The sequence below is a fragment of the Pyxicephalus adspersus genome, chromosome 8 (genome assembly GCF_032062135.1).
Source record: "Pyxicephalus adspersus chromosome 8, UCB_Pads_2.0, whole genome shotgun sequence".
Lineage (NCBI taxonomy): Eukaryota > Metazoa > Chordata > Amphibia > Anura > Pyxicephalidae > Pyxicephalus > Pyxicephalus adspersus.
This window is the reverse complement of record NC_092865.1, coordinates 47,842,405-47,866,666: the sequence shown is the minus strand read 5'-3', so window position 1 is coordinate 47,866,666 and position 24,262 is coordinate 47,842,405. Positions and strand designations below refer to the sequence as shown.

Genomic DNA, 24,262 nt, shown 5'->3' with positions numbered 1-24,262 from the left:
TATAGCACAGTGGTCTAAATGGCAGATTTATATCTGTCTGGAGCAGAAAAAATAACATTGACCGTCTGTTTTTCTCCGTGGTTATGACTTTCTTCAACCGTTGCTCTTGAACCAACGTTATCGCGGCATCTGTGTCTCCAAATGGCCGTCTGTCTTTATGATTCATGTGTCCTTGCCAAGGCTGGCTGCTTCTATCAGCCCTTCTGGAAACGAAGGCCTTCTACAGAGACATCTGTATATATGTGTATGTTATGTATAGTACAGCAGCAATAAATTAGGTCCTGTTTCACGGAGTCTCAGAAGTTAGCACTCTGGCCTTTGCAGCACTAGGTCCCAGGTTCGAATCTCGGCCAGGACACCATCAGCATGGAGTTTGCAGATTCTCGTGTTTGCGTGGATTTCCTCTGGGTACTGCAGTTTCCTCCCACATTCCAAAAACACACAGTTAGTTATTTGGCTTCCCCCCAAAATTGGCCTTAGAATGTATTAATGACATATGACTGAGGTAGGGACATTAGATTGTGAGCGCCTTTGAGGGGCAGCTAGTGACATGACAACTATGGACTTTGCACAGTGCTGCGTAATATGTTGGTGCTATATAAATACTGTGTAATATTAATAATAATAATATTTGTACACTCTATAATAGCACCAGAACACAGCATTAGCGACCTTCATTCCTCCACCATGTGTTATTGTCGGGGGATCAAGAGTAGAGCATGTAGAAATTACTTGTAATGTTCATTTACTTCTTGTTCTAGAGTAGCCTTTCTCAACTGGTACAACATGGCAGGGACCCTAGAAATAACTTTCAAGTCTTAGGGAACCCCTTAGATTAATACCAAAAATATCCCAAGCCCACAATACATTAGGATGATGGTCAGTAGGGAAGAATGATTCTTCTATTGTTGACCAGTTGAAAGAATGTCACCCTTAAAGATAATTGGTGTATTCTGTAATTGCTTTGAAAGGCACAAATTGCTCTGGAAACACCTAGCAAACTATATATATCACTGAATCTTGTATGTATTTGGGTCATTTAAAACTAATAATAATTGCAAACAAAGTATGTATCTGTGCATACAATGCAGAAGTGACCTTTGTTAACTTTGTCTTTTGCAGCTCCAGTTCTGACATTTTGCGGGACATAGAGGAGGCAGCGGCGTCACAAGAGTCAAAGGCAGGCCCGTAAGTACCTTTTAGACACGTGTCTGGTGCTAGCTGGAGCCACGCTCTGCCTGTAATCAGAAAGTGCAAAACTGTACTGCATTTCGCATGGATGATAAGCTGCCCTCAATCAGGGCGTTGTATAAGTTACTGAAAACAAATTCCTTTCTTATAAACTTTATCTTTGAACAGAAACAAAGTTGATTATAAAGTTGAAAGTTGATATACAATCTATTACAGTCTGTTTTATCTTCTAAAGGTTTTCTTGAAATCAATCAAACAACAATAGAAATATGGACACTTTTATTTCCTAAAGGATTTATATTTCTGAGACTTGCACATTTCTGCCTGGCAGGACAGGAGACCTGATTTTTTTTCTTTTCCAAATTTTTATTACACTTATCAGTCTGGACAGCAAAAAGGAGAAGCATCATACTTATAAGCTCATCTATCTGTTGTGTGCTTTCACCCGTTTTCTTATCAGCATGTTTCTTGTTAGCACATGAGCACTGCAGTATAAATGTTAGGTTTCTTGTGTGTCATGCACGGAGAGACAGGACCAATAGGCGGCGCTACGGCTTGCACAGAGGGGGCATGAGCCCTGAGTAGGGCCAAGGCCAAGAGTTGAAGCAGTAACCAGGTCTTCACCAGAGCCTCTGATGGTGAGGATGTTGCGTCACTGGTTGCGGTCCTTGGGCACACCAAGGTGGGAAAAACACAGTACCAAATCACAATTCAGAAGGATAATCAAGGAAGGCAGAGGTCGAGGCAGGCATAAAGCAAGAGAGGTCATGTGACACGCCAGGGGTCAATTACCAGGGATCCAGGAGACAGACACTTGTGACACAGGGGCCACTGTGGGCACAGGCAACACAGGAAACACTGGAAGCAACAGGTGACTCAGGGATATCCACAGACAGACAGGAAAACTGAAACAGTGTGGCTGGGAACCAACAGACTGGACAATGAGGGGTTAATGCAGGAGCTGGACACAGGAAATTAAGCACCAGGTGAACAGGAATTAGCTCACAGAACTAGGGGCTCGGCACAATGGAGACACGTTGCGCGAATACTGAGTGCAGTGTGTGAGCTAGCTTAACAGCCAGGGCTGATGAAGAGGCTATTTTCTGATTGGACAGAGTTGATAAAGCTTGGAAACACAGGCACGCCCAGCGTCAGAACTCCCTGCATGTGCAGGAGAGAGGCGTCTGCGCTTCAATGAGGATGAGGTAAATGTGACAATGTGTTGCTTCTCCCTTCCCTATTCTGAGCTCTCCTATAAGCAACTGTATTGGGTTCATACAAAGTATATTTGCATTTCAAAATGCATTCAAAAGGGTATTATGAATACATAACTGTATTTTATATTATCTTCTAAATCCACCTGCAGATAAACTTTAAAGCGTTGTTTATGCTCTTATGCACCACAAACACATGAAATCCACCTCTAGGCTGTGCCATAATTTTTAGTGGTTCAGTTTTGGCTGTTGGCCAATCTGTTCATTGACCTTAAAGTGGAACTAAAGTTCCACTTTTAAGTTTCTGCGATCAGGTTGGTCATTAATACAGGAAGGGACAGATAATGTTTTTTCTGCAATAAACCCTCCTACATCTCTGATTGTTCCAAATAATTATCAAAAAGCTGAGCATGTGCAGCTTCAAACTTGATTGCCAGGATACCTGCACTCCTGGCTTCCCCTGCATGTGACAGGAATTAAAGAAAACCCTGCATACCTGTGCAGGGTTATGACGTTCTGGCTTAGTTCCCCTTTAAGTAGTGCAATTGAAATAAAGAAGGATCTCCATCTTTTTTACTGTCTACAAATACATCCTTCCTTGTGTTGTGACCAGCACATCTCTGACCAATTGCACAGTCCCCCTGCTTTGCTGCAAGAAGATGATCATAGCCAGGTCTCTGAACATCCATCAGACCCTGGGCTCCTGCTCAGCTTGCCTTCTGGACAATCTGGCTTTTTGACCTTACCACCTGACAGTAGTAAATAATAGTTTTACTTTTAGAGCCTCTTAAATAAAAGCAACTCTGGTCACCCTTATATGAGTCTATGCATGGTTTTCAGTCTGCCGATTTTGCTGAATTGCCGGACACAGGATGTACTAATGCGTTTTGCATTTGTAAGCAGCTGACTACCTACGCTGAATACCGATCAGTCCTTCTATATTGCTGCAAGGTGAGATAAGCGTTGTCTGAAGCTCCACACATGCTGTAACAATTTCTAAACTTCCCATACTCTCAATGTATCTGCTTGCTTTTTAAATACACATACTCTTATCAGTAAATAAATATTTACATATACTTTTTTTTTACTTCTTATATAATCTAATCTTCTGCTATTCTTACTTATCTTCACACTTTACATATTCATCATGTGACAACAAGCAGAGCATTCAGCTTTTCCAAAGCATGCAGCTTGTTCATGTTCACACAGCAAATATGAATTATAGGCTGTGACTGATATGTTTCTGAAATGTGCATTCCTGGGATTTGGGAGCTTCGCCAGAGGCTGTCACTCTCCCTGTTACAGTTTTACCCATCTCAGGTTGGCAAGTCAACATTGGCGATTAGATATTTTATCTGGAAGGCAACATTAAAATGCTGAGATGATAACAAGCAGGTTTGCATGGAAGAGCTGTCAGGAACTCTGTGTACTTTATTAAGCCAGTGAGGGCGGAGGGTTGACCTTGTCACTTTATAGATAGTCAAAAGGTTTAAATGGCCATCCTTTATAAAATCCCATACAAACTATAACATAATGTGATTTTGTCCATATGCAGCAGGTGTTTACTTTTAAAATAATTCATTTCCTGATAATTTGTTGTCCATATCATTAAAGTTCAGACACTCTTTGTGATAAGGTGACTGTTCACCACTCATTTTACACTCATGGTTAACTGTTCCAGCTCTTCCTCGTAAGGACTCCAAAAACAAGTGTCAAAATACCATAGCTATGCTGAGTACAAAAAGGTCAAAGGGTATCCTGCAGCCATGCCCCCCTCCAGTACTCTGAGCCAATCCTGTTCTGAGTTTAATGGCACCCTGTGTCATTTCACCATTTCATGCAAACCCAGGCTGATGCCGACTCACCTGCTGAGAATAGAAGACAACATAGATAGGAGAATACACAACACTGTTCAATTGAGCATTTAGAACCACCTACTTCTAATACCGGGTGATAACAAAAGACACCAGCTTATCACATTATTCCTATTCAGGGCAAGGAGATGTTATCATCATTGGCCACTAAGCTTCTAAAGCTACGTACACACTTCCAATTATTATCGTTGGAAAACGAACAACGAACGATCCTGCACGATATACACGAACGATCGTATAGCACCGATCCTGCACATAGAGGTAACGACACGACGTTCGGTCGTTCGTTTCCAGCGACTTTCCTCGTTCGTCGGCGTCGTTGGTTACTTTTTTACGAACGATTTTTTGCCCAATCGATCGTTCGTCGTTCGATTGGAACGATAAAAATTGGAAGTGTGTACGCACCTTAAGTTTGCATGGAGTAACCTGACCAGTTTGTATCTTGATTCACCAATGAACTGCACTAACTTTTACATTAAAACCTGCCACCTAACTATGCAATATATTTGACTTTCTGTGTAAAAGTAAAATGTAAACGTACGTTTTATGGTGGGGCCATCCTGTTTCATATTACATTGACAATTCCAATCTTTCAATATTGTTTTAATTTTTATGGCAAAGCAAGGGCAAATTGCTGCGGAACTGGAAGCATTTACAGCAGCTCAGAGGTGAAATTGGCCATAATTTAGCAGCCGATAGCTCTCCGGTTAAATAAATTCTTCACAACTCTTGACCTGAATGCATCCAGCTCTGCTTACACCGGGACCAAGGGCTTGAAGTGTTGCTGTTTGCTAATTTGTGTGTATAGAATAATAAATTGCAGGTTGCTTTGCGCACATATATTGTACTACTGTGCAAGAAAAGACTGACAAAGTGGGTGCAAACATTCTTTACTTGGCAGTAATTAATTCTTCAAATATGTGACACCTTGAGAAAATAAAACAATGTGTTGTATGTAACGTCCCCAGAAAGTTACCTAGGACACACAAACACACTATACTGTGTTCAAGAACAGTATTTTACACTGGGAACGCATTTTTTGTTGAGTTAAATTTTACACTTGTTTTTTACTAATTTTTGCGTGGTGAATCCAGAATCCAGTTTTTTGCTATCACATCCAGTTTTTACGATACAGGGTACCCCCCATTTTTGTCAAAAAACATACAAATTTTACATACAATGAAAAATAATGAAATAGTAACTTGAATGTACTGTTTATTTACTTTTCATTTGTTCATACAAAGGATTTAGTGTTACTCTATGACGTTTTTTTTTTTTACAGTAAAACATTTCAAATATAATCGGGTAAGCGGTTAAGGTAAAACTTTACGCTTATAGCTTTTCCTGGAGTGTTCAGTGTTAGGACAATCCATGAAACAGTCTCCTTCAGTTGGCAAAGCTTTAACAAACTGCTTCATCAGACCCAGTTTCATGTGCAGAGGGGGGAAAATATTATTCTTTCTATCAACAAGTGGCTCATGTAGAATGTTTGGATCACCTGGTTTTAGGGCAGATCTTGGAGGCCAATTCCTTTCCACCCAATGCCTCTCATGAGCTCTTCTGTCCCACATGCACAGATAACAGAGATACTTGGTGTATCCGCGTTGCTGACCAGGAAGGAAGCATAACATTTGAGGGTCAACACAGATGACCCAATTTTGTTGGTGATATTGCAACAGCTCAATGACTCTCTTTATGTCTGCATATTTTTCACTAAGGGAAACTGAATGGCCAATTGGGACTGAGCCAAATATATTGCCATTGTGAAGGAGGACACACTTTAAGCTCCGCTTTGAGCTATCAATGAATAGTCGCCATTCAGTTGAGTTATAGATTGGAATTCCTAATTCTTCCATTAACCTCCTGGGCAGTTCATTTCTGTCCAAGATTATATGTCTAAAAGCAGTACATTGTTTTTTTATACAAATGTATTTTACAGTATAATAAATTAGTATGAGTATAATAACGTTTGAAACACAAAATCATGTCAAAATAGTAAAATAAATAAATTAAAAAAAAAAATATATATATATATTTTTTTTTTTTTTTTTTTTTAAATAAATATTATACTCATACTATTATATTATGCTGTAAAATAAGTGTTCATGAAAGACAATGTACTGCTTTTACACATATAATCCACTCTATTGCATTTAATACGTGACTCATCAGATGCAGAGAAGGAGGAAGCAAGAAGACGGGAATCGCAGGGAAGGACACCGACGGATCAGGTAAGGCTCTATTTACTATTGTTTTCTATTGTTTTAGCTACCCCCAGTGTGGGTTGGGGTTACCACTTTCTGCATCTTTTTTTTACCCTGAGCCACACTCGGGGTTACGGCTCAGGGTTAAACCAGGTATGGTATGGCAAGACACAAAGCCACGGTCAATTCTAAAGTACTGCAGAAATGCAATTTCTTTGGTTTGAAAGTACGATGCCTTTGTTCCTTTTTCAAGTAAGTTTTTCTCACCGAATCTTGATGCTAGGAGTTCTGATGCCAAATCACTCAACTTATTCTGATCAAATCCCTTACAAGCAGAGTCCTCTTTAATTTCAAACTCCATTATTTTTGTCACCTAGTTCATCACCATAATCATGTTCTTCAATAGAGGGTATTGTAACGAAAACCGGCACTGGGATTTCATTTAAATTAGCCACTGGGCGTATAGCCGATGGTAGACTAGGATACTCTATTACAAATATTTTTTTTGTTATATCCTGAAATTTTCACTATACAAAAGTAACAGTCACTGAAATGATCTCTTGGCTCACAAATGTCATCTTATCACGTGTTCCCCTTGTCCACATCCGTAAACCCTCGACACACTGTTTGCACACCATATGAGGGGCCCAAGACTTATCTTGATCACCAAGTTTAGCTTTAAAATATGCCAAATAGGCTTGCTCTACAAATGTGCTGATGTTCGCTCTTTGACTGGGAATGGTGAAACTGCCACAGATATAACAAAATGAATCAGGGTTGTTTAGGCACTTACGGCAAGAAACAGCAGAGCAAGACATGATCTGAAAGAAAGAAAATATGTGTGTAAGTAGAAAAAAAAAATTTGCCTATTAGGTACATAGAGCAGAGCACAACCCCTGACCAACACTGTCTTGTGTGTAAATGAATAGCCCATACAAATCCACGCTACAGTAATTGCATTATTATAAGTGGTAGAGAAAAAACCCGACGTAATAGATGAAAACTAACTGCACTTTCAAAATCAGCATACCTATTTTAGTGTAAATAGGCTTAAAAATTGAAGTCAACAAAAAATGTATTCAAAATGTTCCCCAGTGTTATTTATGCAATGGTGTGCTGCTTCTCTGGTACACATCTTATTCTGAGCATTGTATACAAAAAGTTAACTCTGCTTTTACTGAAGTCAATACATTGCTACTAAGCCCTGATGAAGGGGCCTCGAAACATGTTGGCTGTATTTGTTGTTGTCTTAAGTTGTGGCTGTCATAAAGTGGTTTGTTGCATTTTTTTCTATATCTTGCAGCTTTAAAACATTGTACACCACTGGTCCTGCAATGTATGCCTGTTTTCCCCCCAGCCCCTTTTAGCTGGGCGTACTATCCAGCACTTTTCAGTACCCACCCGGTTGTTTTTAAGTGGTCACTGATAAGCTGGGTCACAATACAGGGGTTGCGAGCCGCCTACAATTTCTTCCCACCCAGCTTAAAAAATTGTCTGGGTTGAAAACTGTACGTGATGGCTGTCCATCCATCACAGGGCCAAGAATCATGTAAGCTGGACAATACTGAAATGTGACAGAACTGTTTTTAATCTGCGAAAATACATCTAGGTAGAATGACATTACATCCTTTTCCTAAAATGCTATTGTTTGGACTGGCATGTTCATATTCTTGCTTTAAAATGTTGAGAGGCAATACCAAAACAAGCACTATTCATGTCTGAATCTTTCAAGCCAAAGCCAAGCAAAATATTTATTCTAATGAAGCCCTGCAATAGCAGCTTGCAGACTTGTCTTATATATACCCCAAACGAATATCTTTTTTTATAGGTAAGAAGTAAAAAGAAATGTATTCACTATTCCAGTGGTCTCCTCCCCTCCCTAAAGAATGAAATAGTGATATTTTTATATGGGTATTTTAGCCTTGGGGGTAGTTTGTTTTGCCTTCCTCTAGATTAAAGGTACAGGAGGTGTTAAAGGATGAGCTTGATGGATATCAGTCTTTTTAATGTTTTGCACAATGTTTCTTCATCCTCTTCCCCAAGCTATAATGAAGGTGTCACTCTCACACAGTTGTATTCCAAATTATTTTTTCTCCGTGATAGTGAATGCATCGAGAGACAGACACCATCTTTCGGATCTGTAATGACTAAGGACATTAGGCTTAGCAAGAGCAAGTTTTATGTATATTTAGCTTTCAAAATTTTCTGTAATCATTTTTTTCCTGCAGTTATTTTGACATTACCTACAAACAGATCATCAGATCCATGAGCTTATGTTACAAGACAATTATTTGTATTTGTGTCAATCAAGGCCTGAGATTTTTATATTTCTGCCCTGTTTACCTGCACAAGAGACCTGGTTTGTCTCTGCATCAGTAATTAATAGTAAGTAATACTTGCAGGTCGTGCTTCCCCTCTATCCTGCAACTGTTTGCATCCTCTAAGAGGGATATAGGGTTGATATGACTGAATGAGATATTACTGTCTGGGTCAGACAATTTGACAATTAAAGCTCACAGCTCTCCCTAATGTTTCCCCTGGGGTTCACACAATGGCCATGAAAAATCTCTATTTCAGTAAAGCAGTCAAGGAGAAGCAACATAGAGATGAGCTCATCTTTGTGTCACTCTGTTATTTCCTCACTGCAGCACAATTGATTATCTGCTTGTGCTGTTTCTTTCTCATTCAGTCTGAGCTTTGCAAGTGCTTACACTGCTTGCATTAAATGTAGTGATTTGTAAATGAACACATGTGAGGTCTGTCAAAAAAGGAGGCTGTGTTTCTATCTCTATAACAAAGCAGTGAAATTATTCTGATCTCTTTCCATGAATGTGTAAACTTCTCCAAACATGCAGGACAAATGCCGGCACTCTCTGTCATTCAGTTTGTTGTCAGTCACCGTTTAATGCCGTTGTGTTTCCCCTCGTGCTGAAATCATGAGAAGTATAAAAAGGTGCTCATTTGATATTTTTAGTAAAATTTTACACCAGAGCAAAAAGCGTGCAGCAAGGAAATTTGCCCTGACATTCTGCAGCAACTTGAGATGGAGTCGAACTTTTTCATAAAGTCATCACTTATGGGTGCCAAAACCCAGATCTTTCAGTATGATCCTGAAACAAAACCGCAGTCTCTAGAAACACCTTCATCACCAAGAATCAAAAAAGTGCAAATTCACAGCCATGCTCATCGTGTTTTGTAACATGAAGGGCGTCATTTTGTCTGAATGGGTTCCAGAAGACACAACAGTGACCCAATATTATTATAAGGAAGTTGTGACAAAGCTGAGAAAAAGAGTCAGGAAAAGATGGACAAAATGTGGGAAAATGTTCTCATTCTTCATCAGTACAATGCTCCTACTCGCATAGCACTATCTATGACCGATAGACACATTAGTACACTGAAAGATTTGACTCTCTTCTTTTTCCCAAATTGAAATCAGTGATTAAAGGAACACACAATGGATGCAGGAAAGAGAAAAACATCAAATACCAAAAACTGATCTGCTCCACATCTTCCACCAAGAGGACATTGATGCTTAGTTGTGAATGGAGAAAATATTGAAGAGGACAAACATTAGAATTGTCATATAAATAAAAGTTTTTATATCCATTTTTATTTAGTAAGCAGACCTTGTATTTTCAGTATTTTGTGTCCTTCCTTTATATTTGCTCAAAATTTGGCTTTAAAGATACATTTTTTTAATTGCAAAATGATTAATAATTATGGGATTAAAGTGGGATTATAAACCCCATTTTGTGGCTGTAACCAGCTATGCAGTGGTATTTTGTCCCCTGAAGCAAAATCTTTGTGATCCAGATGTTAAGGAGCAGTGCCTCCTAAAATTAATTTAGCATTTCAGCCACTGTTACCCTCTGAATCTCATCCGGCTTCTGCAGCACACTGCACTGGCACTCCTGCTGTATACACAGCTCATAATCTGACCTCGGGGAACTTGAGTTCAGATGGAAGATAAGAACGGTTTGTTTTGGTAGCTAAGTGCCAGTATTTTCCTTCCCCGATAAAGGTATTCCAAATACACAATCTTTCTATCTTGCCCCAGGCAGCAAACGGCGGTAAGCGGACAGCATCATTCTTCCCAGTAGAGCACCAAGTGCCAAAACACTTCACTGCTGTTAATGTGATTCATGACCCTCTACACAGCGCATATTTCCCTCCATCTAATTCCATGACGCACACAAGATGCTGAGAGGTGAAAGCTTTTTCTGCTAGTCAATGTGTGAATATTTCTTTAACGCGTGTCCCGTTTCCAGCTTGATGAGTAACAAGCCCCAGTCTGTACTCAGAAACAAGTTGCTTAAAAAATCGAACTTCTGTAGTAAGACCAAGTTAGAGGCCAACTCCAGGCAAAACTTAGAATTGGCTGGAAATATATCACATTGAGGATTCTTACCTATTTCATGGATTGCAGAGCTGAGATATCCTGAATGGCTTTGGAGGAGGTCAGCGTTGTGTACCATTCAACCCACAAAAAGACTGGCTGCCAATGGTTAAGGGCAGTGCTGCAGCATATCCTCTGTTCTGCTTATATTTACCTTAGCCATGTTATCCCATCACAATGTGTGTAGGAGCAAAAGAAAAGGCCTGAAATAGTAAACCATGGTTGTATAACGTGTAGTGAAAAAGAGTTGTCACTTTTTAACAGGAAGGACCTGAATCTCCCTTCCAGAATCACCAAAATATATTTTGCTGAGCTTGGATATCCCCTGTAGCTTTGGAGGGGAGTCCAATTCGGTCCTCCAGCTGCGTTTGTCTGAATTCTTCAGAGGGGTCTAATGTAAGTACCAACCCAGCAACTTGATGACACCTTAAGGAAGTGTTTTCCTGATACCCTTTACAGAAAATAAGTGACATTGAAAGAAGGTCAATAGTGGACTACAGAGGAAGGTTAGGAGAACTGAATCATGGGTTAGTATTGCTTGCCATTTTTTTTTCTGGCTGGAGTGGAAGCTAAAAAAATGTATTTAACTGCGAAGCTAAAATTCAGAAATTGAGTTGAAAATAAAATTTGATATCCTAACAATAATACTTCAAATAAAAAAAGCAACTTTAACCAAAACACATTCCTCCTGCAGAGCAGTCTTTCACGTGAGTTACGACCTGCATCATTTATCCCTTTTATGCAGTTTGTTTAGTTAACTAAAGGACTTAATTTCTTCTCTAGTGCGGTGTGCCATTATGAATGAAATGTCTTCAGACTTGCATCCCTCTTGCTTTTGATGAAACTCCGGAGTGAATGAAGAAATCTGCCATATTCAAAGCTGATACATCTCACAGGTTTTGCTTTGATCCTCTGTTCCACTTTTTATCACTGAGGTAAAATCATTGCAGCCTTCATTCTCTTAATTCTGTTTTTTCAAAAGACGATTGTGTCCGTCTGCTGCTAGGAGACCCAAGAATACTTTTGCTTTAGTCAGTTATCAGACTCGCTTGATGACTTCCAGTTTAATTTCTTGGTTAAACATTGCATTTGCTCTTTGTCCGTTGCTGGGCAGCCCTTTCTATGTGCCAACATTTCAGTCTGTCAGAAATAGGTTTTACCTCTTATCTGTTGCTGTAAAAAGAACACAGGCAATATATTTTTCATTGACGTTGAACTCAAGGTTTATCACCAACGCTGTCAGTTTAAGAATTGCCACTTTTGAGGCTCAAACTGCATGGGTATATTGTTATAAAAGTCTTGGAACAGCCACTTTCTATTATGGCGTGTCTCTTTGGGGAAATACTACTGTGGGAGCATGACACTATAATTGTGGTCTTGTAGGAGAGGTGCAAACTATTGCACTCCAATCTTTGCATTTGGGTCCACAGAAGAAAGATTTGTCAGTTTGATGCCCACCAAAAAGGGGTATATTTATTACCTGAGCTGGAACAATACATATTTTAGAAAGGTTGCACTTTAGAAAACTTCCAGCCTTAATTGCAATGTCCCCGCTGGACACAGAACAAGCATTGTTAGGTAATGCAGTGACACTAATTTTTTTTTAATTTTAAATTTTTATTGAATTTTAACTTAATTGTAAGTACAACAAAAAATATAAACCAAAAAGAAGAAAAGAATACAATGGCATATAAAGGGCTTAACAATATTAGAAATCGTTAGAATAGCAATGGCAGTGGCACTAATTTATGCAGCCGTTCTCCAGATTTCTTATTTTAGAAATCAAATATATCCGTTGCCTTCATTCACTATGTCCCTGCCTTTTCTGACAGATGGACTAACCTATAATACGTGAAAGGAACAGAGGGTTGCTGCCATTTTTTCCGTATTGATAAATTAAATTTTTATGCCTGGACAAATCCAGTTACTGAGTGACTTCTTGTCCTGGCAGCTAAGATTTACTGTGTGCCCGGGTAAAGGTTTTAGATGGGTGGTGAAGGATTTCTTTGGATCTTTGCAGCTTTGGATTTCACTGCAGTAGAAGCGATGTTGTTACTGAATTTCTGGAAGATCAGAACTGCATTACTATTACTTTTGCAATAGTTTTCAACTAAGATGAAGCAGGCCGTATCTATTCCTTGAAACTGCACTGCATCAATAGTCTTCTCCCAAGTCTTGCACCTGTATTTATGTGTACACAAATCCACAGGGGTTAGTGGAGACTAACCGCCAAGGGTATGACCCTAAGGATGGGTCCCGCTGATGGGTCCCGCTGAGATAAAAACACGAGCTGTGTCACTAATGGGGTTACCAGGCTGTGAGCTGACGCTGGAAGTCAGTTTTCATAATCGGAACAGTAAATATTTTGTGGGTACCCAGCATGGAAACAAAAGGGAGCAGCCAGACTCCTGAGACAGCAAGTGTACGGTATGGGTAGACAGGGCTCTAAGGAAAGAAACAGCGGTATTGGTATCCTTGCTCCAACACTGTAATCGTTGAACTATTAAAGGAATTAAGCTTTAATTAAAAATTAGTCATTTTTATTGCATTTACTGACTAACTAATGAAGGGCCAAATCTTTTTGCTTTTTAGCGTTGCTTTACACAAGGGTGGCAACTCTGCTCTGATTTCAAGAGCATGCATCGTTTTTGCCACACCATCATTTGAAGCTACATCAGGCAGACTTCACTGAGAGGCTCAATGAGGACTTGTGGGACTTTGCATGGAGGCTAAAAAAAAATGTAAATGTAAAATTGCACCTATAATTGAGTGCTTATTTAAATGGCCATAGTTGTGCAATATCATCAAAAGACGATCCTGTCCTCCTCCTACCAAGAAAATATATTTTGATATCCAACCACATTACTCAACCTCAACATTTGGATTTTCTTCTTTTACTAGCTATGAAAAAAAAATGAATGCATTGAAGAGAACACTTGACCATACATGACCTCCTACAATTCAGTCATATTAGACAGCAGGATGAACCTGACAACAGGATATTAGTATAATGATGAGCTTGGATCTGGTGTGTTCATCTCACCTTTTGTCCACTGATATAAGCGGAGACATGAATGAAGCAGAGCAGACTATTCAAGTACAATTTCAGAATGAATCACAGTATAACGAACACCTGGAAGCTACAATGGCAATGTTATTTTTACTGCATTGCTCAGTCTGTAATCTTCCTATAATTTCATATCCTTTTTAATATCCCCATGTGATACTTAAGAGGGTTTGTTTATGAAATGGTGAAGAGAGATGGAGAAGGATTTGCAGATGCAAACTAATCAGCAACACTTAATGGCTAGAGACAGCTGCAAATGCAAATATTATATTTGGATAAATTAACTAGGGAAGTAAAAAATAGAATGCTTTTTTTAGGTCACTTTTAATGCCACATCTTGAATATGGGTTCAGTTTTGGGCACCACATTGTAGAATAGAGTTTTGGAGAGGGCATGAGCACAGTGACTAATAGTGGATGGCTTTTAGCTTAGCTCAGTGTTCCCCTTGAGCAGTCTTGTGCCTATCGAGCATGATTGCCTACCCCTGTTCCCCTGGCAGATCATTGCGCTTCACCCACGCACTCTCTGGAATCTGTCATGCTGCATCAAGCTCCCCAAATTAAGCAGAAAATTAAGCTCCAGCTGCAAAGGCTCATCCAGGATGGCGCCCACACCTACAAGCTTCCCTCGTTCACCCTGCAACCTCCTAGATTGCAGCAGTGACATGGAGGGAAACCATGATACCCCTGCTTCCTATCTCCAGAATCCCCACTCAGCAATGACATTAAGGAACTTGAATCTTTACTTGAAGACAACAGATACTGCTTGATAGGTTAGAAGATTTGGAAAACTACTGAACCTCCGCATACAAGGAGCATATTACGATCCTCATGCCTCAGCTTTGGCACTATTTCAGGAATTGACACCAGATATTCCTGTGGAATACCTGGAAATAGAACACTGATCCCTTACCCGTCCCACTTCCTCTGGTCCTTTTGGGACATTCTCATCAAAGTCCTCTTATTTTAGTTGAAAGAGCTCCTACTTTAAGCTCCCAGAGAGAAATCTTCAACTTCTCCTGGGCTATGTTTCCAGGGCCAGGAATATCATCCCTATTTGGATCTGGCTCTACCATCACCAACCAGAGGCCCTGAAACCCTGCTTGGATACTCTTACCAGGTACCAGATCTCCTATAAGTGGGTAATCCCCTTTCGCCTACTCCTACAAGGGCAAACATTATTCCTGTGCCTCTATTGATTAAACTAAGTCTTCTCTCCTACATTTGGGCCTACTTGTGATATGGAGAGGGTTCAGAGACAGGCAAAAGATGATATATGGCCATTTTGATTACCATGTTAAAAAAAAGTTTAAAGAGGTTGTCAAGCCACTAAAGAAATGAGTATACCATTTTTTCTATGGCAGGGGATGCCACTTTGACTTGTTTTTAATTCCAGTGCTAAGATTTGGCAAACTTACTGCAAATATAAGGGCTGTATGTGTTGATATCAAATAAAGAATTGTAATAAAGTAGAAAGGATTTCTTTACAGTAAAGTAAATCAGCTGTGGAATGCTTTATCAAAATCAGAAGTTGTGATAAAAGGCAACCCAAAATCATTATGGTGTTTCTTTAACGCTAACATTTATTTTACACTTTGTTTTCATTTCATTGGAAATTTACAGTTTTCCTTTAAGGAGAAGAGGTACATTTCCTGCATTTAAATTGTATCACGTTTATGTATAATATGTGTGCTTTCCTTAAAATGGAACACTAATTGGCTGAAGCTTTGAAGTCTCGGTTTTCTTAGAATTAGCCTGCAAAGCAAAACAAATGTGCACCCAAAACTTCAAGTGTTGAGAGATATCACACAGTATGTTTTGGATATGTGTTTCTCCAAAGCTTTCAATATATTTGGACTGCAATTTGAGAGCTACTAGAAAGGTGTCGTTCCATGTAGCATTCCATGTAGCAATGGGCATTGAACTATTGAGGGCCTGGAACTGGTTGATTTTATAAAACCTCTTCCAGAAATGCTATCTGGCAATGAGTCCATTAAGTGGTAGCTCTAGTTGAAAGTAAAAGTACAAACTTCTGAAAGGGGACCTAAACTGCAAAAAGTGGCCGAAAAGGCAAACATGGTAAACGTCTAGTTACCAGTATTGGCTTCCTGTAGATGATCGTTTCTCGTCGTGCTTTGATTTGATCTCTGTGTGGAGGCAACCGTCTTGTTAGAGGAACAGAACTTTGCTTCCTAATGTCAAAGCTTCTTCAGATGATTAGTAAAGGGAATGTTAAAGAAGCAGCAGAAGAAAGTTGTAAAGCACAAATCTACAGTATAGATGAAGCAATAGCAGGAAGATCCTTGCACTGCTGGTCCCTCAGGCACAGCTTCCTTTCCAGCAAGAATAATGATGAGCAATACAATAGTGAAAACACAAATTCCTATTTCAAATCTGGTCAGGCTAAAATAGTCAGGGACAGCAGGTTCTTAGATATTCTCACACTGCTGATATTAAGCTATATTAAGAAAGAAACACACTGGTGTGCAAAATCAGAGAAGGTTCTCTGTAACTTTTCAGCAAGGGATAGCAAATCGAAATATTTTTAGTTTGCTTATTTAAAACCAAGCCACTTGGAAAAAGAGACATAACTTCCAGCAGTTGGTACATTTAAGAACTATGGCAATCAAATTATCTTTAGCTTAAGACCTGCTTCCAGCAGAAGAATGGTAGACGGATGATGTTGTACTTTTACCCGAAGGTTACAATATCATAAGTGTGTACTGTAGTGCGTAGGATAACAACAGCCCTTTAAGGCGCAAAGATTGAAACAACCATCCACCAGTCTGCCATTTATCATTCCTTTTTCTTAAAATGGTGGCTTGATCTTACATTCTTATTCTGCTGACAATCACCTAAAAATCCCTATATTACTATTTAAAGTAGTTGATTGCAGATACGATACAGCCCTCACCCATTTAGCTCTGCTCTGAGCTGGGCAGTGATCATATGTTTCTTGGCTGTTCCCATCTTGAACCCAGGCAGTCTCATTATTTTGCAAAGTCAGTGGTGGCACATGCGCAGTACCGTAGTGGCCAACAGCTACCAGAAGCATGTAACCTATCTACCACTGGCAATTCCAATTCTGCGGTCTGTACCATTGTTTTTTAGGCATTGCTCTGTGTGCTTTGTTGTATTCGTTTAGCTAATTCATACACGCAATGAAACTTAGTCTTGAAGATCCAAAAATGCAGCATGGGGAACATCATTCCAGTTCACCTGAGCAAGAACAAAAGCAATGTATTTGTTCAATCAGTATTATTATTAATAATAGTAATATACAGGATTTATATAGTGCCAACATATTACGCAGCGCTGTACATTAGAGGTTGTAAATGACAGATACAGACAGTGACACAGGAGGAGGAGAGGACCCTGCCTCAAAGAGCTTCTAGGAGGGCTAGCTTTCCTTCCCTTGGTAACTGTCTGATTTCAGCCACAGTGTACTGAAAGCTGGTTTTATCTCACTGTAAACATTGCCCAAATTCCTTCTGTGCACAAAAATGTATCGAATAATTCAAGTGAAGCAATCCTGCATTTCACCAAAATCTTATGCCTGTCACACATGATATCTTGGCCTTACCTGCTTTATACTTTATCTGCAAAATCTGAACTTGGAATTGAAGCTGGCTTTAGATTTGACAGCAACACAAATTTTGTATTGATTTTGGAAAAGGCAGCTGCTGTGCTGTGCGTCTCTCTGGGGTGGCTGTACAACTAACTCTATCACGAGGCTAAACCTGTTCTGTAAATGGAATGTTACTTGTAATGCCCTTTTCAGCGCAATGAACAATTTCCCATTCTCATGGAACCTTTTGCCCCGCTTGTTGTGTGGAACAATTCTAATAATACATTCCTATGTCAACAAGCATCTTCCTGCACGTTTATTTTACAACCCTTCTACAGATTGTGTGACCATTCTAAAATAAATCCAAAGCCAAAACCTATTTAAATTTACTCATTTGATAATGTGGGCAAGTTGTTAACTTCCATTATAAGACTTATCGGTTCCTAGGTGTGGTGGCTGAATTTGAAATTACATGGCGATCTTAACTGTAACACGCTTCCTGTGCCAGGATGACAACACTTACTGTACAATATTGATGGATGAGCAGAGTGGAAAGCAGTGCCTTAGGATTCCATAACATCATGCCCTCTCCTTATCTCCATAATATAGGTGTAGGTGTTCTGTAGTCCATGGAGGTACATAAGGCAAGGCTGGTACCATGGCCAATGTAACATACCAAAAGAGAGCAGGTAAGATAATGTCACGTGGATTAAAAGCTAAATCCACAGATTAAATACATGCTGTTTTACCTGCCAAAAGAGTTGGTATCTCCATCCATCCATTGCAGAGATTTAAACAGCAGGTCTGTCTGGTAAAAGAACTGATTATTCTCTGCTGCAATTTCACTTTCATTTACAGGTTGCTTTCCTAACATCACCCTATGTTTGTAATGTAAAAAAGAGAAGAAGCAGACTGATTATCATTATTAAAAAGTATTTATATATTGCCAACATATTACGCTGCACTGTACATTAAATAGGGGTTGCAAATGACAGATACAAACTATGACACAGGAGGAGGAGAGGAACCCTGGCCAGAAGAGCTTACAATCTAAGAGGTGAGGACACAGCTCACAATAGAAGGGGAATGATCAGCTCATCTCTCTTATTACTTTGATGTTTGCTCCTATCAGCTTTCTATTTGCACTAGAGCATACCTTATTGGTTCATTGCACTGATTCCTTCTCCCTCCCTCCCTACGCACTGGGGTTCCATTCACCACTGGGGTTCCATTCACTCGTTCCCTCCATAGAACAGAGCGGCTCTTTGTGTACAGCACTCGTTTCTTCATCTGTCACTCTTAGAAATGATATAGTTTTCAGCGACAAAAATTTCACGTGTATATGTAACCTTAGTCTGAGTTTTGCTGTACATGGACTACAGAAGGCTACTACCAGGTCTACTTGCATTTCATAAATACATTTATTGATGTCATGCATTTGTACATTTTATATCTTCCTGACGTTTAGCTTCAAGATAACTTAAACCCAAAGAACCAGCAATATTCGATTTATGCTCCAAAATACTTTCTTCACTAAGTTTATTCTATTCATTTGACACCACCCCCGCCGGGCTAAGCCCTTGTAGCACGCAATAAAATCCACCATCTCTTGTCTGTGCAACATTCCAAGCATGAATTGCATTAGAGCCCCAGTGACTAATAGCGGGCAGCCGTGAAGGTGAGCGGTCAATGGCTGATGTGTAATACCTTTCTGAGCAAAGCCTCGGCTCTAATGTCCTGTGCTTTGTTTCTAGGCTGCTGCTGAGACGTTACCCAGCGAGTGACACAGGTGTTCCAGCTAGTGCGCCATTGATTGGAGGCACTCAGACAGCGGTGACTAACAAGTGGCCTTTTTCCTCCTACACAAATCTGTGGGAGAGAGCGATCGCCTCTGCCGCCCCTCATTATTGCCTCAAAGCCAGTACACAACGCACTGCCAAAAATTAACCCCGTCCAGCACCAGAGGTGTGCTGCACCTGTTTCTTTTACACACTTTGATGTTAGAAGCACGGTTCAGAATTTGGTGATTGGTATCTGATATCTGTTTTAGTTCTGCTCAGCCATTCTTATGTTTTACACACTCCTATAGTTAGTCCGCTGATGAAGTTCAGTTTTCCTTCTGTAAGCTGCCTTTGTTTGTTGTGTTTGTGCTATTTTGTCAGCAACTGTAGGTGCTGCTCAAGTCATAGCCTAGCCAAGGCGATTGACCCGCAACAGAATCGGTCCTCCATAACCAAAATTATAGGGTAAGTACTGCTAAAAAGTACTGCTACTTTTGAGTGGAGTAACATATGAATAAAAAGAAGTTATCCGCTGCTGGGTTTTTGGAGCATTGACGTAAACCTATCCAGATCTGCAAACTACAAAAACACATAATACTCTGCATAGTGTTATCTTACACGCAGCAACAATAAATCAAAATGCTGGTCTGCAGCTATTTGTAACTTAAACAAAATTCACACTTGCAAAATTCAAAGCAGTAGAGCTCACTTGTGGCGGCTCAGTAGTAGTGAGCAGCTTAGGAGAATTCAGAGGGTAAGGTAGATGCGTAGACAGTTCCCCCACCCCTTCTGTCGTCATTTTGTCAGTCTCATGGTGGATTTTATTATTTAGCAGGTCTACCCCAATACAAGTCACTCTGTGAGGAGCTAGTTATTAAGAAGTAATGTGAATTCTTGTTAGGCAAATTCTGGGCTGAATTAACCAAAGCTGTTAGCGCTGCAATCACACAGCGATTCATTAGTTGACAAATTAATATCACAGCAGCATTAATAATGTAAACAAGGTTTTCTCCTCTGGGAAGTCTGTATCTGTCGGAAAACTGCGTGCCAGGGAACGGATGAATATTAAATGCAGGTTAAACACACAAGTTATACAGAGACAAATACATCTGCTGAATGGTAAAAAAAAGAGCTCAAAGTGCAATACTTTCAATTATTTCTGACTTCTCACCGAGGTCACCATACTCCCCTGACAATATCTTTGAAGGAAGCACTCAATCAGTTTAATGAGAAGTCCAAAAGAGTTTAAAGAATTAATCAATAGGTCAAGAAAGCCACTGCGTTTCAGGGCTTCTCCCTTTCTCAGGGATGTAATACAAACAGATAATATGCATCCCAATAAATCATTATTCCCTATCCAAGATTAATTAATTGATACAGGGTTTAGTTTAACCCATTGTAGACCATCTATCAGTCCATGCTGTATCCATTGAAAAGTTAATACTTACATTTTGATGAAGTTTATTTTTTATTTGATATAATTTATTCTACAAACTTTTATCTCAAAGGGTATAATTGAGGCAGTCTATAAGCTTTTAATGTAAGTTTTTTACAAAATTTTTGTGTGAAAGTATCAAGTATGTACATACATAGTCCTGAGGAAGAGAGATGTTTTGATCCCCAAAACGCGTTGGCTTTATCATATCTTTATTTTAGCCATGAGGAAGGGGGAGATCGTTTGCCCCAACAAAACATGTTGACCGTTGGAACCTAATGATGGATTATAGAAACATTTGGACTTTTTTTTTTAAACTGCTTTGGTGTTCCTTTCTGTCTCACCTTTGGTGCTGGGTCCTGTGATTGGGTGTAATGGGCGAGTTAGTGGACTCATCATATTACCAGCCTGCTTGGCAGAGATGTGTACAGGGGGCAGAGTCTAAGACACTAGCCTCTGGCTTCACCAGCACACCCCTTCAGGGTGATGGACTTTAGGAGGTGGTGCCAAGGTTTCGGCCCCTATACATGCAGGGCCTGGTATCCTCTGCCTGAATAGAACCAAAACATCGGACAGAAGGGTCTGACTACGCGTCTGGCTAGCCAAAGGTTAGGGCAGGCAGCAGTCAGGAGACAGACAGAGCCGAGACCAGTATACCAAAAAGTTGGAAGCAGGATCCAGAGAGAAATCTTAAAGCAGAGCCTAAAAGAACTCCTTGTTCAGGCAACTTTCTGTTGCCAGTCACTTTTTAGTCACCTTTTATAGGGAAGTTCATGTGGCAAATGGGGATCATGTGACCAGCAGGTAACAGACCCGACCACCGGAGGGAGTGCTAGAGCAGAGGCAGCTCAGATGGTGTTCACACTTCTGCAAGCAGACAGAGCATTTTTCCCAAATATTCTGGTCCTCTTGGGTAAAGGGGCAGCTCTTAAGGAGTTAGAATGTTTTATTCTAATTATTGGGTGAGGAGACTGAGAAAATTAATTCTCCTGCCTGTAGCAGGCTAGTGGCATCATCAGTGGAGCCGATGGATAATTTTTTTGTTGTAAAAAAGACAATCTTTTTTAAAAAAATGATACAGATGCTGTATTTTATGACCTGTTGTAAATTTATTCAGCAGACTTGTTAAATTACTGAAAGGTTCGTTGTAACCGCTCTTCTTGTACTGATGAGAAAACCATTTTTATTCCATACACAGCCCAAAAAGAATGAAGTTTCTCTGAAATTGCATTGCGTTTATATTATACAGCTACTTCTGTTGCAAATGAAATTCCTCTCTAAGATGCTTACATCTCTAAAAAGGTAACAGATTTTCAGAGATGTCATTTACAATCCGTAACACATTGTGTTTTTGTTTCTGTAACAATCTCTAATGCTGAAATTGCTTTATGTTACCTTGACACACAAAATAGCAGCATGAAAGTGTTGTTTTGAAGGTAAGCCATTTAGCCTTGCACTTGTGGTTTCCTCTGCTCCTGCTGAGCTTTTCTATGGCATCCTATTACATGGCATGGCAAGTCAGCTTTCTGACAGCTTGAGCCGACGGAAGAAAAATGCTAATAATTCTCACCACTGAACCAATTTTATAAATCAAATTCTGAATTATTGCATTAGGGTTCTGTTATGAAGTTACTCTATCCTTTTTGTATACCTTGCCTATTCCTAGTTTACATGACACGCATAGGAAATGGACATTCTGAGTTATTTTAGGATATAGACTGACAGATATGTATGCACAGCCGGGTGGAAATTCTTCCACGTCATAGGAAATGGGAAAGACACATGAGCCCAGCTGGTCACCGACTCACAGCTACCACTGCACAGAGCTCTGTACTGGGAATGCTGATGGGGGTTACTAGCTATTCCTAGTAAAGTTACAAAAAAAAAAAAAAGGGTAACACTGCTTTAAAATTGATAATTTTGCCTTTGTATGTAGCAGAGAGTTAAACTACTTTGAAGTTTATTTCATCTCTCCAAGGTTCTGTGGATGAGATCTCTGCACTGAGTTTTGGTACTAATTATGTCTTTACCAGCTGCATTTTGTTTTGGATCAGTGACGTAAAGTATTGAAGTTGCAGAGGGTAAAATAGGCCAGTTTATATATTACTCACAGTACAGGGTTTCTGGTAACAGCAAGCAGGGGCAACCCCTGACATTGTAGGGATGGATAGGGGCCTGTCTGCAATACCTGTGCACCCACCACTCTTGACTCCATTGGACCCATCTCTACAAATCTGCTCTGGCAAGTTCAGCCTCCTTAGCTCCCTCTCTAATAACAGATTTTCCCTGCAGGCAAAGCTACACAGGCCGCAATGTTTCTCAAGAGTTCCCAGCAGCCTTGTAAAGGTGCAGAGATGGTGCTTGAAATGGTGGTGGTGGCAATAGTGATTATGGTGTGGCCCTATTTTTTGTGAGGGTGTTTGCGAAGGGGCAAATCTTTTAGTGCCTTCCGGAGGCTCACCCTTGCTTTCATGATCGTTGGTACAGTTGGAGTTAAACTCTAAAGTTATTACTTTTTTACAATGAGTGCTGCTTTAACCATCATCTGGGTCCTTGCTAAAGACCCTGATGAAGAAGCACCCTTTAAATCCGCAAAGCGTGTTGATTTTTATATATATATAATATATATATATAATTAAAACTGGACTTTATACATTCCTCTTTTAACTCTTATCCTTACGTGCACAGGTTTTTGGTGTCTGCACTTCTATTGAATATTCACCCCCTCTCTATTTGTCTTCACTTTTTCCTCTGGGACTGAGAAAAATAGTAAACTCTGGAGTTGCAGCCAAAGGAAGAGAAGAGGAAATCATTCAGTTGGGAGACGTGTTCACATGACAGTTCTTGTCCCACTTACCTTTCTGACCTGGTGGAAAAATACCCCCCTAGCTTCTCTCTTCATCCCTCCAATGACCTACTAATGACTTCCCCTTCATAACCTCGTCACATGCACAGCTCCATGACTTTTCTAGAGCTGCCCGATTCTCTGGAATGGTCTTACTCGTCCTTTTCCGCTTGCTCCTACTTTCTTACCTACCCATCTTTTTCTGTGGCTTAAACCCTCACTGCTTCGCACCATTCCATATCCCCGCTCCTATTCTGTGATAATTTCTTCTAGATTGTAAGCTCTTCTGGGCAGCGACCTCTCCTCCTCCTGTATCACTGCCTGTATCTGTCTGTCATTTAAAACCCTTATTTAATGTATAGCGCTGCATATATGTTGGCGCTTTATAAATCCTGTTTAATAATAAGAATTATATTGACAACTCTGGGAATTTAACCTATTCTCCCACTTCATGCAGAAGATACATTGAACAATTTTCTACTTTATCAAAAAATTTTTAAAGAATGGGTTTTAGATACGTATAATTCAAGGTAATCCCCCTAGGACATCATAATTTAGGCCTCTGCCTAGGTTGCCAAACCAATTTGGTACAGATAACATAAGAAAGTTAAAAAAGAAGAATGACTTTTTGAGGCAAAATAAGTTTTAGAAATCTTTTATATTTTTTTAAATATAATCAACATAA

General features: G+C 39.8%; 1 protein-coding gene across 5 annotated transcripts in view; it reads left to right on the top strand.

Annotated features, from left to right (window-relative positions):
• RAD18 (RAD18 E3 ubiquitin protein ligase) overlaps positions 1 to 24,262 on the top strand; it is a 198,516-nt gene that overhangs the window by 166,362 nt on the left and 7,892 nt on the right. For 4 of the 5 annotated variants that reach the window (XM_072420467.1, XM_072420465.1, XM_072420468.1 and 1 more), the window contains one exon: positions 1,123 to 1,188. The exons of the other annotated variant lie outside the window; for it this stretch is intronic. In XM_072420467.1, coding sequence (XP_072276568.1) covers positions 1,123 to 1,188 — 66 coding nt within the window. The remainder of the gene's footprint in view (positions 1 to 1,122; positions 1,189 to 24,262) is intronic. 5 annotated transcript variants of the gene reach the window in all.